Source organism: Nipponia nippon, unplaced genomic scaffold (assembly GCF_047370975.1).
Source record: "Nipponia nippon isolate SJK-2023a ecotype South Korea unplaced genomic scaffold, ASM4737097v1 scaffold_17, whole genome shotgun sequence".
Taxonomy (NCBI): Eukaryota; Metazoa; Chordata; class Aves; order Pelecaniformes; family Threskiornithidae; genus Nipponia; species Nipponia nippon.
In genome coordinates, this window is record NW_028262333.1 from 5127841 (window position 1) to 5145000 (window position 17160).

The 17160-nt window shown below is 46.2% G+C and overlaps 1 protein-coding gene across 3 annotated transcripts in view; it reads right to left on the reverse strand.

The window, feature by feature from the left end:
- Positions 1 to 1930: 1930 nt before the first annotated feature.
- The window catches only part of GRIA1 (glutamate ionotropic receptor AMPA type subunit 1), a 135217-nt gene continuing 119987 nt past the window's right edge, over positions 1931 to 17160 (reverse strand). For all 3 annotated transcript variants that reach the window (XM_009466831.2, XM_009466830.2, XM_087753565.1), the window contains exons 15-16: positions 12442 to 12576; positions 1931 to 10059 (exon numbers count right to left, since the gene is read on the reverse strand). In XM_009466831.2, coding sequence (XP_009465106.1) covers positions 9871 to 10059; positions 12442 to 12576 — 324 coding nt within the window. In that variant the 3' untranslated portion in view covers positions 1931 to 9870. The remainder of the gene's footprint in view (positions 10060 to 12441; positions 12577 to 17160) is intronic.

A 17160-nucleotide genomic window follows, 5' to 3' on the forward strand; every position in this document is an offset into this window, starting at 1 on the left:
TCTTTCTGAATTAACATTTTGGTCCCTTCAAGAAACACAACAGAAAGAGACGGAGACTGAAGTGGAGTTTCTCTTGCCTTACTGCATCAAACCACCCTTCCTCTCTGACGTGGCACAAACTCATGGCATCACAAAATCCTTTTAAGAAAGCATGAGGTTTTACAGCATGGGCATGCTTCTGTGTTTCTGGAAATCATAGAATCATTAAGGTTGGAAAAGACCCTTATGATCATCGAGTCCAACTGTTAACCTATCACTGCCAAGTCCACCACTAAACCATGTCCTCGAGCACCATGTCTACCCTTCTTTTAAATACCTCCAGGGATGGAGACTCAACCACTTCCCTGGGCAGCCTGTTCTAATAATAAATACTGAGCTCTGGGCTCCATGGAAAGGTCAGGACGGCCTTGGTGGGGGTGACCTGCTGGCTGTGGAAGAGGGGAGCCGTCTGGGAGCCAGGAGACCAGACAGTGACCTGTTCCTCTGCCTGGGCTTCTGTGTAGCCCTGATCCCATGGGAATCTTTCTGTGCCTCAGTGTCCCCTTTTCAGAAAGGTACTTTGCAGCCCTTTCTGTGCCAATTACTGTGAAAGAGGATCTGGGAGTCGCTGGGGCAGTGTTCAGACTCTCTTAGTGCATCTTGGATAATCAGCAAATGTACTAAAAAGATGGCATATGGTCTGTGAGGGGTGGGTAGATTCTCTTACACCAGGGTGAAAACACTTCTTCAAATGAAACCTAAGAGCTGATCACACTGCGGTCATGTTGCTGTGTCAGGATCCTGTCAAAATATATTGCAGCATAGACAGAGATATTTGACACCTTGCTGAATTCTGCCAGATGTCTGGTGGGGTCTCAGAGAGGGTTGTTAGAGCCTAAAAGTTGCTTATGAGTCTCTGGGAATATATGGCTTGTGGCTGCCAGGGTTGCGGTCTCCCATCAGGGATGCCAGTGGTTTCAGTGGGCAAACTGGCCACAGAGGGGTTAACTTAGATTTTCTTTTGATTGCTCAATGAGTGCAATAGCTTAGTTGTTTTCCTTTGGAAAGAACAATTAACAGCCCCGGTTGCCCTTTCATCTTGCAATATAGATTACCACACTAAAGGGAATTGATAGTGAGGATATAAAGGTCCTCACATTTCTTTCTCCAAAGAGCTGCTCTTTGTGCTCATCTTTGATTTTTTGGGGGGTTGCTGCTTTATTTTTAAATGACACACAGATGCACACCTGTGCAAGTACGCATGCACACAGATGCTCACTTTGAACATATCCATTGGTGCCCATTTAGAAAGATCAATGCTTTCTCTAAAAGGCTTTATGAGGTTAGATTGTTTCCAAATATCTCCCCAAATATCCCCCAGCCAAAAAGGACATCAGCAGCCAGGAGTACATACAATTCACTATAGATCATCTGCTTCCTTAGAGGAAGACTGTTTTATCAAGTCTTTGCCACGTCTCTTCCTACTTCTCAGCCGAACCAGGACTCTGGCTTATGATGGCTATTGGCAAACAGACACACTTCAGCACACAAATGGGAAAGAAAAGCACAACAGCCTTTAGCCGGTCTTTTCCCACGTTTATTAGATTGAAATTAGAAATGCTGATGACCATTGTCAGTTAAAAACCCTGAAAAACAGAGAACACATAAACCACCTCTGTGGCAAGTAAACAGCCACGGGGTCATCCAACACCCTCTGCGAGACCCTGTGGGCAGGACAGCACTGGTGTCCCACAGCATTGCAAAATGGGGAGCAGAAGGGACCCCCTGAGCTGCTGACCCCCATCCCATCCCCTCCTGGACCCCGTGGCACAACCTAACCTGCCTGCGTGCCTGCGCTGGTGTCACCCTTGCCTGCGTGAGCAGGGCAGAGAGGGGATGGAGGTGGTGAGGACGAAAATGTAATATGGATAAAATGGGCTGACTGGTAGAGATTTTCTCTTTCTTTAAAAAAAAAAAAAGAAAGAAAAATCCAACCAAAAAGGCCTCTCCAAACCTAAGTTAGCAGATACTTTATTCAGAAAACTTCCTGGAAATCTCATTTATTGTCTAACCAGTAATTGTGGTACATTTGGAGCCGGCCCTTGGCTGTGAAAGGTACCTTCAGAAAGATTTTAATCCTGCCCGTTTGCCCTGCCTGTGGGGTTGTGCCTCCGTGCTGTAGCTTCCCAATCATAGCCCTTACCCAGCTCCATGGAGGAGGGGCAGCAAGAGGCCATTATCTTTTAATAGCAATAATATTCAGCAGTTAGGCAGGTGTTAGAGGGCTCAGTTGAGCCGTTAAGCGTAAGCAGCTCCTGCTCATGATGAGTGCCAGTGAGCGCGGGGCTCTCGGGTTCCCTCCTGAACTGCAATTTCTTGCTTACAGCTGCCAAGCATGTGTCACATGGTGGCCTCGACCTCCTCCTCTTTCCAGCCCACTCTGACTCCAGGCTGGAGGGGACATCAGCTGAAATCACCCTCGAGCGGGACTCGGACCTCAGCTTTGTGCAGACCCTCTCCATGTCCAGTGCTGAGCTGAGTCAGTCTGTGGGGCAATGGGTGCGAATAACCTGTGGCAGTTAAAGGCTCATGGTAAATTCACCCCTCTCTGTAGCAAGGAGGATGGCAGTGAGTATGTGGACCCATGAGCACTGTCGTTTAGCAGCCTGCTGGTGAGATGCATCACCTCTGGGCTGCCCCCAGGAGCCGGGAAATGCCCCGCCAAGGCAGCGGCCATCACCATGGGGTCTGGGCTGGGAGATGCTGCTGAAATTACTCCATGGCACAAGCACGTGGCTACAGGATCCTCTGTATCCCAGCTGAGGAGCACCAAGCCACAGCAACCTGATTACCTGGGGGGCTCAGGCGTTGTTAGATTTGTCCTCCAAACTGCCGTGATGCTGCTTCGGGATGTGAAGGGTTGGTGGTACCCGTTATCCCTGCGACCCAGCTGTGGGGTGAAGATGGAGGTGGCAACCCACGGCTGCTCATGTCAGGGCTTAGCTCGAGCCCACCGGTGATGGTGGTTTCCCTAGAATCCAGTGGCTTTGCAGAGCAATGCAGTGGGTGGTTTGTAACGCCGTGCTGCTGGGAAAAGGAACACGTCGCCTTCCCTGCTGCCACAGCCGTGGGCCTCTGCCACTGCCCTCCTGGTGTCAGTGAAGAGCACTGCATCAGCCTGGCAGGAGCTGAAACACTTTTGCTTTATTATTTTGGTTTATTTTTGTCTTTTTTTGTTTTGTTTGCAAAGCTTTCCCAACCCATTCTGTAGCCAACAGCAGCTGGAGTCTGTGAAAGGGCATTAGCCACGCTGGAACCACCCATTTCCATCCCCGAGCATGGCTGCACTGGTCTAACTGGGTTGTGAGGCCATCCACCCACCCGAGACTGGGTGCACTCCTGCATCTACAGACTGCTCTGGCGGTGCCAGCTCCTTGCACAAGAGATCTGGGTCCATAATGGCTTAAACCACTGTAGCACCTTCCCAGGGCTTGGCTGCCAGAGCAGAGGATCTTGCTCTGTTTTTTGTGTTAAACTGGATGTGCAATGAGCTGAATGAGGGCTCAGCAGCGTGCACAGGGGTGATGGGCAGGGAGGAGGGGAGAGGAGGTGGGAGGGCAGTAGCCCCCAGAAAATGGTGCCATTCCTCCAAACCCTATGGATCACTTTGTAGTGACACTTATAGACGAGGAGCATTTTTTTTTAACAAATATGAATCTAATGGATTAGGTCTGATCTAATTATGCATTCTGCATTAAGCCGATGCTCCCACTGTCTGCGGCTGCTAGCATAATTAAACTTAATGTACTTTTAATGATGTCTTCTTAACTCATGCATTCATATATGATTGGAATCAAACAGGACGAGCTGTCACAAGTCCAGGAGAGCTCTTTCGGCAGCTCCTGATGGGACTAATGTTGAAATATTAATAATGCAGATTTCAAGGTTAACAACATTGGTTTTGAAGTGAGGAAAGCTTGTCACACAGTTTGAGCTAATCTGAGGCAACAAAACGGCTCCCCTTTCAAGTTTAGCCTCTTCCTGTCTTGCACATGTGCTCCTGGGAGCAGGGGAATTTAAGTTTTACTTGGTAAAAATTTCATTAAGTGAACTGCACTCTGGGCAGCAGCTACCAAAGAAGCTGGGACAATAAGCCTGTCGGCACCTTTCGGGGGCTTGCTGGGTGCTCTGTCCTGGCATGCTCAGTCTTCGCTCCTCTTCCCCTTTCCTGCTGCTTTTCTGAAAATCAGGAGCAGTTTGTTCTAGGGTCTGGCAATCAGGAGGCAAACTTTACTTTTGTTTCTGCTCCTATTTGGTCAGGTGAAATCAGGCTGTGTTCCCCCTCCCAGTCTCTGTCGGCTTTGTCCATAACCTCCCTGGCACAGCGAATATGCTCCCTTGAGCTGAGCACCGCCTTGTGCGATGGGGCCTGATGAAACTTGGGCATTGCTGCCCTGGCTCCAGCGTCCTATACAAAACAGGTAACAATACTGCAATGAAATGTTTTTCTTTTTTTCCTCTCCTTTTTCTGTTTTTATGGATTTTTTTTTTTTTTTATTGACCCATGGCCTGGCAGACAGGTTGTCTTTTGAGTTCCTGAGAGCAAGTTGTGAAATCGCCTGAAATCCTTCCAATGGGAAAGCATTGATTTATTACACTGTAATACTGATGCGAACAACACCATGTACCTTTCATCTAAAAAGTCAGGACTTATAGAACACGACATGCCATTAATTTTGATGCCAGCTCGAACAGAGGAGGAATTACTGCCAAAGGGATCCAGAGAGCATGTTAAACCAGCCCTGCAGAATAATGAACATACTTTGTGGCTGTTACATTATACCATATTGATCCTTAGGAGCCAAAAGGTACCTTGACAGCTAATTTGGGCCATCAAAGGCATCTATTAATATCTGTGTATCCGTGTGTGTGTGTGTGTGTATACTGTATAAGTAGTGCATGAGAAAGGGATGTGCAAACATTGGCTAATTACACTTCTCAATATCCCTTCTAGGGGTGAGGATTACTGTGTTTCACTGCCCTAGAGACAGCTCTCCCCTTGCACACATTTGGCAGGTGAGTTCACTTGGGTACCAGCTTGGTGAAGATGATGTTCAGCACCCTGCCTCTCTCCATCCCCAAGCCAGGTGTATCCCCTGGCAGCCAAACAGCGATGCCTCCTTGGGATAAGTGCACACCAGCAAAAGGGGGATTAGTCTAAGTGCTCTGGGAACAGCGAGATAACTTAGCACTTCGCAAGATTGTGGCTCCATATAACACCCCATTTGCAGAAAGGCTCCTTGCTACCTGAGTACAGTGTGATGGGTTATGGGATCACTTCTGCCCAGTGCGGAGCTGGATTCACTTCTCTGCCCCCATCCCAAAGGAAGGTGTGTTCATTTGCGTTCTAAAGCTATATGGCGATGGAAAACTTCCCCATGTATCCCAAAACTTTTGATGGAGATATCTGGCCAAGTTGCTGGAGTTGAAAAGGTTAGTGGTACCCACTGGGTTACAGCAAACATTGATGCACCCCTGCTCCATCCCTTCACTGAGCTTACATGAGTAAGTTCTCCTTGCATTTGATGGCAGGTAGGCACATGGACAAACAAGTCCAGCCAAATCTTTTTGGAGCATCCCAGCTTTGTGTCCTGATGCCAGGGTTATCATCCCATAGCACGGGGATGGACTGGGTGATGCATCTGTTCCTCACCTGCTGCACTTCAAGGTTCGGTGGTTTTTTTGCTTCAACAACTGCTGAAGACGGTTTTGAATTCTTGCTGGAGACTTTCTTACAAGGAATATTTGCTTTTGCTACTAGGAGGGAATTTTGTCCGCTTTATGCCAAGATATAAAGGAACATTTCTTGTGCATTTCTGCAACCTCACTGGGAAGAATGAACCACTGAGCAAGAAGAGCATTTTGAGACAGGATCCAAGCCCACAGTACAGTACTGGATGCCTAAGCAATTGTGGAAGACCAAAATGGGCTGATCCAGCATAGCCTGCCTGTGGGAAACCTCTCCTTCAGGCTTCATTGATTGGGAGTCTCTTGTGCTTTGAAGCCTGAGGGTTCACAGCCCCTTTTAAAATGTATTAATTCTGCCCCTTGCTGACTCTATCTTTAAAACTCACCAGTGGGTAAAAAAAACCCCTTGTGAATGTTGGAGACCTTGAATCTATAACCATGGCCCCGTGGGGTAAGCTGGGATGCCTGGTCCAAGGCACTTTTGTGTCTCAGCTTCCCCAGCCGATAAATGGGAATGACAATATGGGGAAGGGAAGTCTTTCCAGATCTGTGACACCAAGCGCTACGTAAGAGCATGACATTAATGATTATAGTTAACCTTAGCAGCTGTCAGCATCTGTATAAATGTCCAAGGCTCTTTAAATCCTACTCTTTTTCCCCCTTCAACAGACTTTTGGATGAGGAATTTAGCAGGCTAATTGTGTGAAAACTGAGTGAGAAACATCTTAAATGTCCAAGCCTCTGAAACAGCATGGGAGCTCCTAGGAAAGCTGATCCTGGTGAAGACTTTTGGACCAGTGCTGGTTCTGAATTATCTCTGAGCTGACCATGTCTTCCTTCTCTGTAAAACCAAGCTAAAGTCCTCTAATAGCCCTCCTCAAAAAATAACCCCACAAAACTCCAAACGAAGCAAAATCATTAACTTTGAACCCAATGAATGCTTAGTTTCCTGACTCTTGGGTAAATATTAGATAGATTCCCAATTTCAACCTGAAGCAGTTTATTTGGCTGCTGTTCACAAGTCAGACACAGCAATAATCAAAGAAATCTCGTTTGATTCAGGTTGGATAATATTGCCTGAGGGGTAACATCATTTTCATTTCCACACATCCAGCACTGGCACAAAACGGCATGGACAGGTATGAAAAATGGATCATGGATCCTTGGTGCTAAAATTCCAGCTGATAGTTTCATTTTTGTGTAAATAATAATTACCAATTAAAATGTTGCTTGAAAAAAAGAGAATGTGAAAAGGAAAACACTGTTGCATTTGATAAAGCAAAATCCTTTGCAGTACTGCCAAAAGAAAAAAAAAAGGAAAGAAAAACCAAAAGATAGTTAAAACAAATATAGCTGTTAAATAAAAGATCCAGGTACCAAAGAGCAAAATTTAATGAAAGCCAAAACTGTTAAATATGGATTCCTGTTGAGAAAAAATGTCAATGTCTTTAAGAGTTTTACCATTACTCTATTTTTAAGAAAAGTGTAGTAAAAATACATATTACAAGTTAACATTTTCCACGCTTATGTCCTATTAATTTTTTTTTTTTTTTAAACTCCTCCACTGATCAAAAGCCTTTGAAAACTGCATCTCACATCTTGACGTCACAGGCGGCCAGTCCTAGCACAGATGCGTTGCTTCTCACGAGACCGTCTAACTGCCCGGTGGGGCTCCCCACAACCCGCTGCCACGTGGTCCTGTCTTTGGAGGAGAACGGGGCACCGATGGGTCTCGGCAGCCTGCTCCCACCACAGTGCCCGGCAGTGCACTGCTGTGGCAAGGTCTAGGATGCGACAAGAGCTGGGTCAGGAGATACATCCGAGGGCTCTGGGCATGGAAACAGGCTAGCTTGTGGGATGCCTCCACTGTGCTAGCACTTACACAGAAATGAAGTTAAAATTAAGAAAAGCAGATTAAAAATAATGGTAACCAACACAAAGTGACCTGAAGACATGTTTGGAGTGGCTGATAACAGAGTTCATGTTCAGTGATGAGAGAGGAAGATCACAAGGGTTTCCAGTGGTGGAGAGAGGAAAACATATTGGCACAAGACATGCAGTGTCCAAGCTTAGGACCTTGACTCCGACTTGCTGGTCTCCAAAGTGTTGCATGACAAGTGGGTAAATGGAACAGATACTTCAGACCAGGCTGGTGTTAAAGGTGGTAAACGTATTGCTCTGCACATTCGTACACTAATGGAAACTGGTATTCAGGCAGCTTCCAGCTGTACTTATGGACAGCTGCATAGACAGATCCTTCTCACAGACCTGTGCCAGTCATTTGCCTGCATCACTTTCTCTTCGCCTGCCTCTCTTCTTTTCCTGCTCATCTCTTGCTATGTTGCAGAAGAAAAAAAAAAAGAAAGAAAAAAAAAGAGAAAAAGCAGCTCAGAACACTCCAATAGCAGCTCAGTCCCCAGACAGATATTTGCTGGGTCCTGTGAGAAGCTTTGAATTTTATTTGTCATCAGTGATGGACCTGTGAGATGGGACAAGGCTAAGTGGGTTCACTGTGGTCTCTGCCCCACAGATCTTCTCTCTTTCCAGATGCTCCACTGGGAATCCTTCAGTTCTGGGGAGGTGTCTCAGGCCCACCAGGGTGGGAAGCATTTGCCTGTCCATGCCAGTGATTCACAGAATGAACCTTTTGTGCGGTTCTGGAAAACCATCCTTGTCCCTTTGATCTCCACATCTGTGGCTGGACCCCCAGCTGCTTGTCTGGCAGAGCGGGTTTCTGCAATACTGAGTTTGGGGTCAGCAACCTGCTCTCCTGGCTTGTGGATGCTTCCCCCTCCCTAAGGATACATAAGTGGGAATCTGCTACTTTTGGCTTTGTACCCAGACAGGCCACAACTCGATGGGAAGGCTGAGTTTGACCAGCCCTGATACTGTTGAATGTCACGGACGCTTGAATGAAGCTCTTGTAGGGTCTCCTCCTTGGTTTGCTTCAGCAGTTCCTTCCAGGAGGCCATTCTGGCCAACTATCTACAAAATGTCCCTCTTAATTAGAAAAATGGCCAAAAAAGGATTTCAGAGCAAAAAGGCAGGGATATTCCCATTGCAGCCCCATGACTTCTAGCATGTTTTACTGGTTAATAGGCAGCCATCTAGAACTGGATGTCTTGAGATGGTCTATTCCCGGCTCAAGGTGGTTCCCTTATGTGACCACCAGAAAGGGAGCACACATAGAAGCTAAGCAATGAAGAAATGGTTCACAATTGCTTATTAGCCCCCAATAACCTAGGTAGGAGAGTCGCATGTAAGGGGAATGCGGCATTTACTTTCTCTCTTCCATAAACAGCAGCCGACCATGATCTTAGACCAACCATCTGCTCTAGTCTGCCAAGCATGACACTCTCCACTCCAGGCACACGATTCTTCTCTTGAACCGCCACTTATCATCTCTGGAAGAATTATCACTTTGTCCTCAGGTTACCTGGGGTTTCCAAACTCACTCATGACTTTGCCCCTGTAAAACAGCCTCATGTTTTTGTTCAGGTTCTTTCTCGCATCAAGTCCTTCCTGTTGCAGGGAGAGCCGTTCGCGGCTCTGTCTGCCTTGTTGCAATAACTCCACAGCCCAAGTTCACAACAGGACAACAGAAGGCAGAATCACGACGGACAAAAGGGGTCAAAGCTGACGCCCTGCAGGGAGTTCAACTTGCCATTTATCGGATTTTCTTTTTTACTGTTAGTAGCTCAGACATGGTTTGCATCCCAAACTAAACCAGATTGAAGGACTGAGCGGGGAAGGGGGAAAGGGCTGATGTTACCCTGACACCACAGGAATTAGTAAGAAAAAATATATATATTGCACACACTAAGACTTATTAACAACCAAGTTAAAACAAAATGGCATAGTCCTCATTAGTGTTCCAGTGGTTCTTTGATCAGGGACGGTTCATGAGTCTGTTAAATCCCATTACGCTCTCCTTATTGCAGTACAGACCCGTTTCTGTTCTCCTGCCGGTGGATCTGTTTGCAAATGAAAAGGGAAATAGATTTGATTTCCTTGAGAAGATCCATCCAATTGTCCCTTCTGTCATCGTCATTTGTCTTGTTGGTGTTGGGTTTGTTTTTGGCTCTGGAGGGGGTGGAGTTGGGCTGCCCCTGCTCTCACCCAGGCAATGGGTCAAAAGGCCAATTATAATCCCGTAGCTCCCAGGGACATGCCGGTGCTGTGGCTCATGCACGGGATCGTCTGCATGGATTTGGGGAAATCGTGGCTGACCACACGTCCATTTTCTCCACTGCCTCCTGCTGCAGCCGGCCTGGGAAGGGTTGATGTCCGTATGGCTTCATTGATTGATTGCTGCGGGATTAAACAAAAACCCTTTTTAGGAAGGACGGGGGGGTCTCCCCCTGTCCTTAGCAAAGTTGGAGAAATTACAATATAAACCAGTGTTGTCTTTCTGTCACTGTTCTCTCCCTCCTTGTCTCCATTCAGACTCTCACTTTCTGCATGTCCCTACTGCATCTGCTCTGTTAGTTCACACCTCTTCTACATTCAAAATTAAATGTTTCAGCAGTATTTTGGGGTATAAAGCATACGTGCCATATGCAAAAACTATTCAAACTCTACAACATAAGAACAGTCATCCTGGATCTGAGCAGAGGTATTATACACACTTCCCCCATAGATGTGCTATTACTACTCCAGTACTGTTATGTACAGTGGACTCTGACTCACTGCAAACATATGTTTAACTCTCCTCATGTAAGAACTTGAGCATGTGCCTATGTTTTTGTCTACAGTGATGACTGAGGTAACCAGGAAATGCAAACCTAATTCAGGAACCCAAATCTCATCTTCCTGTTCCAGATACCATCCAAAATGTCTGGTTTCAGAGATCTAAGGAAACCACCTGTTTAGAACAATTAAACTAAGAGACGAAGTTCATGTGGTTTCCTTGCATTTAAGCTATCTCTAAGGGCACAATCAGCCTTTCTGGATTGGGATATCCAGGTGAAGAATTATCCAGAACAGATAAATCTGGAACAGCTATTCAGAAACAGTCAACTCTAGAGCCTTGCCAGGCATGGAGCAGCCTCCTGTGCTGGTGGGATCTGCAGCTCACCCAGGGGGTCTGTAAGGGCTTGCTGAGCAGAGGTTGGGTTTAGAGGGGGGTCTGACCCATCTTTCTGGGCACTTGCCTGGGCTCCACTGAATGGCCTTGTGGGGTGGCCGCTGATGGTGGGAGCCAGCCAAAGGGACATAGAATAAGAGCCAGCTTAGAAAATAGAATCATAGAATCGTTTAGATTGGAAAAAAGCAACAATTCCTTCCCATAGTGGCTGGTTTTAGCATGACAAGAGCCCTGCAGGCTAACACTGATGAGAATTAGTGGGTCATTTCTAGCAACACAAGGAAGCCAATACCAGGGCAGAATCTCCTTAAGACCAAAAATTATGGAGCTATTGCGTTCTCACAGATTTTCGCAGCATATTTGTGACATACCTAGCTTTACAGTGTAGACAGCAATTATAATTTAATTTTTGTATATTCAGAGTCATTAATTGCTTGCATTATCTTACCCCTGTGCTCAATGTACCTCTCATTGCCTGTAGAATTTTCTGAACCTCAATGGGAAAAGAGCTATTGCACATTTTCAGTGAATTAGGAATGTTATTATTGCTGATAAAACATTGAGCGTGTTGTGAAATGGTGACATAAAAACCAAAGAAACAATTCCTTATTTCCCTTTTGATTCTGGGTAAGTTTCAGTGCTCAAGGAAGTGAAAATCTCTCTAAATTTCATGAAATTCACTGCATACTTCATATACTCATACCAACTTCCATGCTCATGGGAGAGGTCAAGATGAGGAAAAAAAGGGATATGTTACTCTTACAGCACAGATCCCGCTGCACCCTTGTACAGAGTGGTATCTGTATAAGGGATCGCCTCTGCTAGTCATCTGAATCAAGATGCACTTGTTCCACAGATGCTGCATTAAATGTGTATCCCCCAGGCTCTCAAATCTAATCCAGTCTTGACATGACACTCGGAAATTTAGGCACATCAGAATTTAGGGCTGAAACAAATCTCTTGGGCCATAGGAAGTATGCTTCTGCAAGACCATGACAGGGTGGAGGAAAAGAAATTACAGGAGACATTAGAGGCCAATTTCTCTCTAAGAGGACCCATAATTCTGAATTTGGAGACCCACGTCATCCGTTCAACAATGCTCTGAGCATGTATCACTGTTGCATATCTGCAAATGGTGCCAGCACGGTGCCAGCGAAGGGAACAACAGGTTCTGATTCATTACCACGCTACCCCAGCTTTATCTTGCTGTTAACCGCTTGGGTTTGGGAATTTTTTTTTATTGCAGTAATGGCTGTATCACACCAACCCCAGCACGCTTCATTCATGCTGCACACGCATTGCCATAGTCTGCTTTCTTTAATTTTAAGGAACGGCAATGTGTTTCTGTCACCATTTGTGCTATGATTTTGCTCTATATCTGGATTTTGATCTAGCATTATGCCACATGTCTGATCTTGCATCAGCTTGCCACTACAGCCCACTTGACCCTTTTTTATCTTGCTCTGATGCTCCTATTCCTTTCTAGCAAGTTGAGTGACATGGTCACTTTGTTATCCCTATGTCTTGGCTTTCCACCCGTGGCTGGGCTGCATCCATCTTTGAAGACAGCTTTGGAGCTGGGGTAGGATCAGAGAGAAGGTGTGAAAGGCCGGGGAATGGGTTGCCACCTTCATCCGCTTTGATTCACTTCTGGACTTGTAACAAAACTCGATTAAGGCAACCAGCATGGCTAGTCCGAGCCCACCGATGAGGATATAGAAAACCCCCGCCACATTGCTGAGACTCAGCGCACTCGTCTTGTCCTAGAAGAGAAAGGAGAAGGGAGGGAGGGGAGGGCATGTGGGAAGGAGAACAACAAAATTAATATGAGATTGCTCTGGGAGGGATGCTGCACAATATAGCAATGTTGGCATTACATCATCTCCCTCTTTAAATGAACAGGTTACATTTCTAAGAGCATTTTCAATTTTTAATTTGGTGTCTAGTAAATCTAATGTTTCCCTCACATAAACAAATAAACATTTCTTCAGCAATGTGACTCTTTGTAAAGGTTTGGGATCTCTGTTTTTCAATCAGCTAACTTAAATGCTTATTTTACCCAAAATGCCTAGTTTAAATTATTGATTAAAGAAGAAAAAAAAAAGTTCTCTGCCTCTGTGACATTTGCTTGTCCCTGATGTCTCGCCTGAAATAACCCATTCTCTTGGAAATGCTCTTTCTTTCATTCCTAGATTGTTTCCCCCGCAAATTCTGTTGCTGAGCAACACATCGAAATGGCTGGGTTTTTTCTTTTTTTTTTTCTTTTCCTCTTCAATACCAAGGTTGAGGTGACACCTGAGCTGTCCTCAGAAACTCATTTGATTTCTGTGTAATAAGGCAGTTATTTCATATGCAATCAAGACCCATTGATGCATCCCTAAGCTAATTATTTGGTTGGCAATAAATAGGGTTGTTAATGGACCGCAACTCACAGTCAGCAGCTACATTCTGATTTTACAATTGCTTAATGAATCGTCACGGCTCTCTGGGGAAGAGGTGAGTCTCAGAAAGACTCATTTCACTGCTAGGGAAACTGAGTCCGCACATCTAACCCTGATGTCGCCCAGTGCAGCTCTCAAAACCTTCTCCTCCATGCTGACCAGGTGGAGTTGGAGTGTTGGGATAATCTGGGCAGCAGCAGGACCCAAAAGCTTGGCTTAGCTCCATGTACGAGGCTCCTGTTTCTAGGACATGCTTTCTCTATAGTGCAGACATAGGTCCCCTGCTCCGTGCTTGTCACTGCTTTGCAGTATCGACTCAATACCTATTTGCTGGTACAGAATCCCCAGGGCAAGCACAACAGGTCAGTGCAAATCTGTTGGAGCGACCAGGGTCTGATCAGCATTGACAGCCCCGCTCCCTGGACGTGGGAGGAAAATTGCATATGGATCATCTGAGATGCAGCCACACAGTTAAAGAATAATATTTATGCCTGTAGAAGTGTCTGCAGTTGGGAACGAGGCCTCTGCACGGTTCTTGGTGTTCCCTGCTACTCCATGGACACGTGGACTGGTGGGTGGCACAGCTTGTTCCTTGCCCTTGTAGGACAGTTGATTCACTTGCTTTGCTTGGCAGGTTTTACGATAAGCAACCCACGCTTTTCAGGATGGGCAAGGATTCAGGAAGCAGAAAACTATATTGGAGCGATGTCGAAAGGGTCCAAAACCAAACACCAACAGGAGCATGGAAGGTTTTGATTCAAGAGCAGTCTGCTTGGCACCGGCACTGTCTTTCAGGCAAGTACGTTTTGCAAAAGGATTCTGTCTTTTGCAGTATTAGGGTTTGGTGGCAAAAAAGTTAATGCACAAAGCATGAAAACCTTTCAATTTTCAAAATTAAAAAACTCTCCTGTTACAGAAGAGAACTTAACTTTTTTTTTTTTTTTAATAGGAAGAAAAGAGGGTTCCAGTTAAGAATACTAAAAAGAAAATTTTTTTTCTACTGCTCCTTCATCTGGCCCCACTGCCCATGTGAGCTGCAAACTTCTGCCCAGCTGGAGCTCTCGCCACAGGCTCCAGTGCCACGAGGAGCAACTTTCCAGCCTGAACTCTGTGCTGAAAGACGCTGAGGTTTGGTTAGGGGCAACGCCTGCAGAGTTCCAGTCACTGGAAAAAAACTCCACAAGTGATCCCATTTTCCAGTGCTTTGCTGATTGACATCACTGCCAAGACATGCGCCGCTGTCACTGTGTGCATTGCACCGCTGCAGACGTGATGGTCGCGGCTGGTGGACAGGTTTGGTTTCTCCCTTGTATAAGCTTCATACGGTGGTCAGTTTGTAATCTTGCCGATGCCTCCTGTGTGCTCTGTAATGAGAGATTTCTGCAAATAGCCTCTTAATTTCTGCAGTTTCCATATTTGAAGGATTATTTATCTGGTCTTTTATAATCTGCCTTCATGCATTTTTTCCCCCAGGCTTGACTATGTTTTTTCAGTCTTGTCTTCTCTACAGATTACTGGGTATACTTTTAAGCACCAGCTGAAAAACGTAGGGAGTTTTTTAGTGACGATTTAGAAAAGCAGAGCAATTACTCTGAGAATACTGGGTTACAACACATCAGGTACTTTGCCTCTTCAAATTCAGTCTGAAGGGGCTGCACCAGCTTCAGGGAGGGACAAAGACACTAGAAGTGGGCTGCCCTCCCTGACATCCTAATCTTTTAGCCTGGATGCCTAATGAAAAGCGGCTGATTAGCACATGCTCTGCGCTCAGAGAGAAGGATGGGGACAGGCAAGGAGGTGGAGCAGCCTATTTGTGTCTTACTAATAATTTTCAGCCCATACTTTCACCTTGATTTGACAGGCTTGGAACCTCCAAGCTTTGTGAAAAAGAATGACACTGCAGAGAAGAGAAAACCTATTAATGCTTTCACTCAAATAAATATATCAGCGCAATCCATACTAGGCATGAGAGACTCCACATGGGTCTTTGACTTGCAGCCATAGATCCTCAGGAAACCCGGCTTCCTTGGCTTTGCTGGGCATAGGAAGACATAAATTTCAAGTTTTATTGGTAACAACATTCTTGTATTTCCACCCCCGGTTTGGCAGTCATGGTCCAACAGGGCACCTTCTCAGCCAGCTGCAATGGCAGAGCGGTCTGGCAGCCAGGAAGGGCTGTTGGTTCTTAATTTCCACTTTCCTCCTGATGCCAGCAGCAAATCGACCCGTAAGAGAGAGGAGATAACCCAAAGCAGTTTCCTGCCCCACTATTTCATACAATTAATTTCAGAGCTGTTGTATTTTTCTTGCATTTACTTTGAAGTAGCATTATTATTATTGTTATTATTATTACTGTTATTACTACTATTACTGTTATTATTGGGACAATTTGAGTGATCTGAAAGTTGCCTTATCCAGAAGGCAAAGGAAAGCATAGTGAGGCTCAGCGGCGGGCAAACCTGCCGGGAGGGAGAGAGCAGCCTGAGTTTCACCTCTGCCACCATAACAATGTTTCTCCCAAGGAGCCAAAGACATGGGCAGCTTCAGGAGGGCACTGAGGAACACCGAACTGCGGGAGCACGGCTGATGACACAGCCTGCTATCATGAGCCAAGCTGAGAAGTGAAATTGCTCCTGTGTTGTCGCTTGACTTCTTGCTCATCCTCTCCTTTTCCTTATTGTTTCCTTCCCTCTCCCAGCAGGACATGCAGAGACATTCTCTGGGTTGGATTGGCATCTTGTTGCTCCCATCGGCTGCAGGACCAGACCCACACGAAGGGTAGGAAATGCTGCATGCCCCACTGAGGCTTTGCCTGCCGTTTCCGTGCACGCTCCTGCCCTAATAATGCTCATAATAATAATAATAACAATAATAATAATAATAAAAAGTCCCAAATTATGCTAACTGCTTGAGAGGACCCTCCCTTCCTCTCTGCTCGGGCTCTGTGACACCAGATGCTCTCCTGCAGAGCTGCCCATCACCGAACCAGCTTGTTAGTGGGAGTGTAAATGTCACCGCTCGTCTCCCGCAGCGGCAGAGCACTGACGTGGGGGGAAGATTGGCAGGTGAAAAGAGAAAGAAAAACGCATCTTTCCGAAAGCCCGGCCTTGTTGCTGCAGCAACCAGGCACCTTCCCGTCTGTTCCTCTCGAATGTGGCACCATGTCCATCATCCTTTTTGTCATTATTTATCCTCCTTGGCTGAAAGGCATTAAGGCCAAATTTGCCTGGTTTCCCAGCAGGGCTGGTCCTTTCTTTTACCCTGCATGACCAGAGCCTGTTGACAGCACCTCGATGGCACCTTGAGTTGTTGCGGTCTCCATAGAATATGAACTGTCCTTAGAGCAGGTGGTAGCTCCAGAAGTTGAGCTTTTACACCAAACGCTGGTCCAGCTTTATTGGGGCAAGGCGTGAAGCTCAGCAATGAAGGACATAGTGCTGGCTGTTGACTCCGAGCACTGCTGTGAGTCTGCCAGGGGATGGGTAGGAGCACATGGCTGGCTGGCTGTGGGGATGAGGCTGCCCAGCATGAAAAGACACCCTTGATTTAGGAACCAGCCGATTCCCTCCAAAGGCAGGGCAAGGCGGTAGCAGGATTTGTTCCCTATTTCTTATTGTTTTTTTTAAACAAAAGCACAGTTCTTGCAACTGGAGAAGAGGACTGGGAGATCTCTGTGGCTTTGATAAAGGTCCTTTAATTGCATGAAGTGATCTGGCTGCCCCTGCAAGCAGGTTGCACCTTGCCATCCTGGTCTGGAAAAAATCCTCCTTTTGTCCATTGCCTTGCAAAAGCCCCAGGGAAGAGGAGAATCACATCCATCTGGCCTGACATTTAGTGTCCACCTTGTCATTACCCTCCAACAACCCAAGGCATCCCTTTCAAGCCCACATCATATTTCATAGCCTG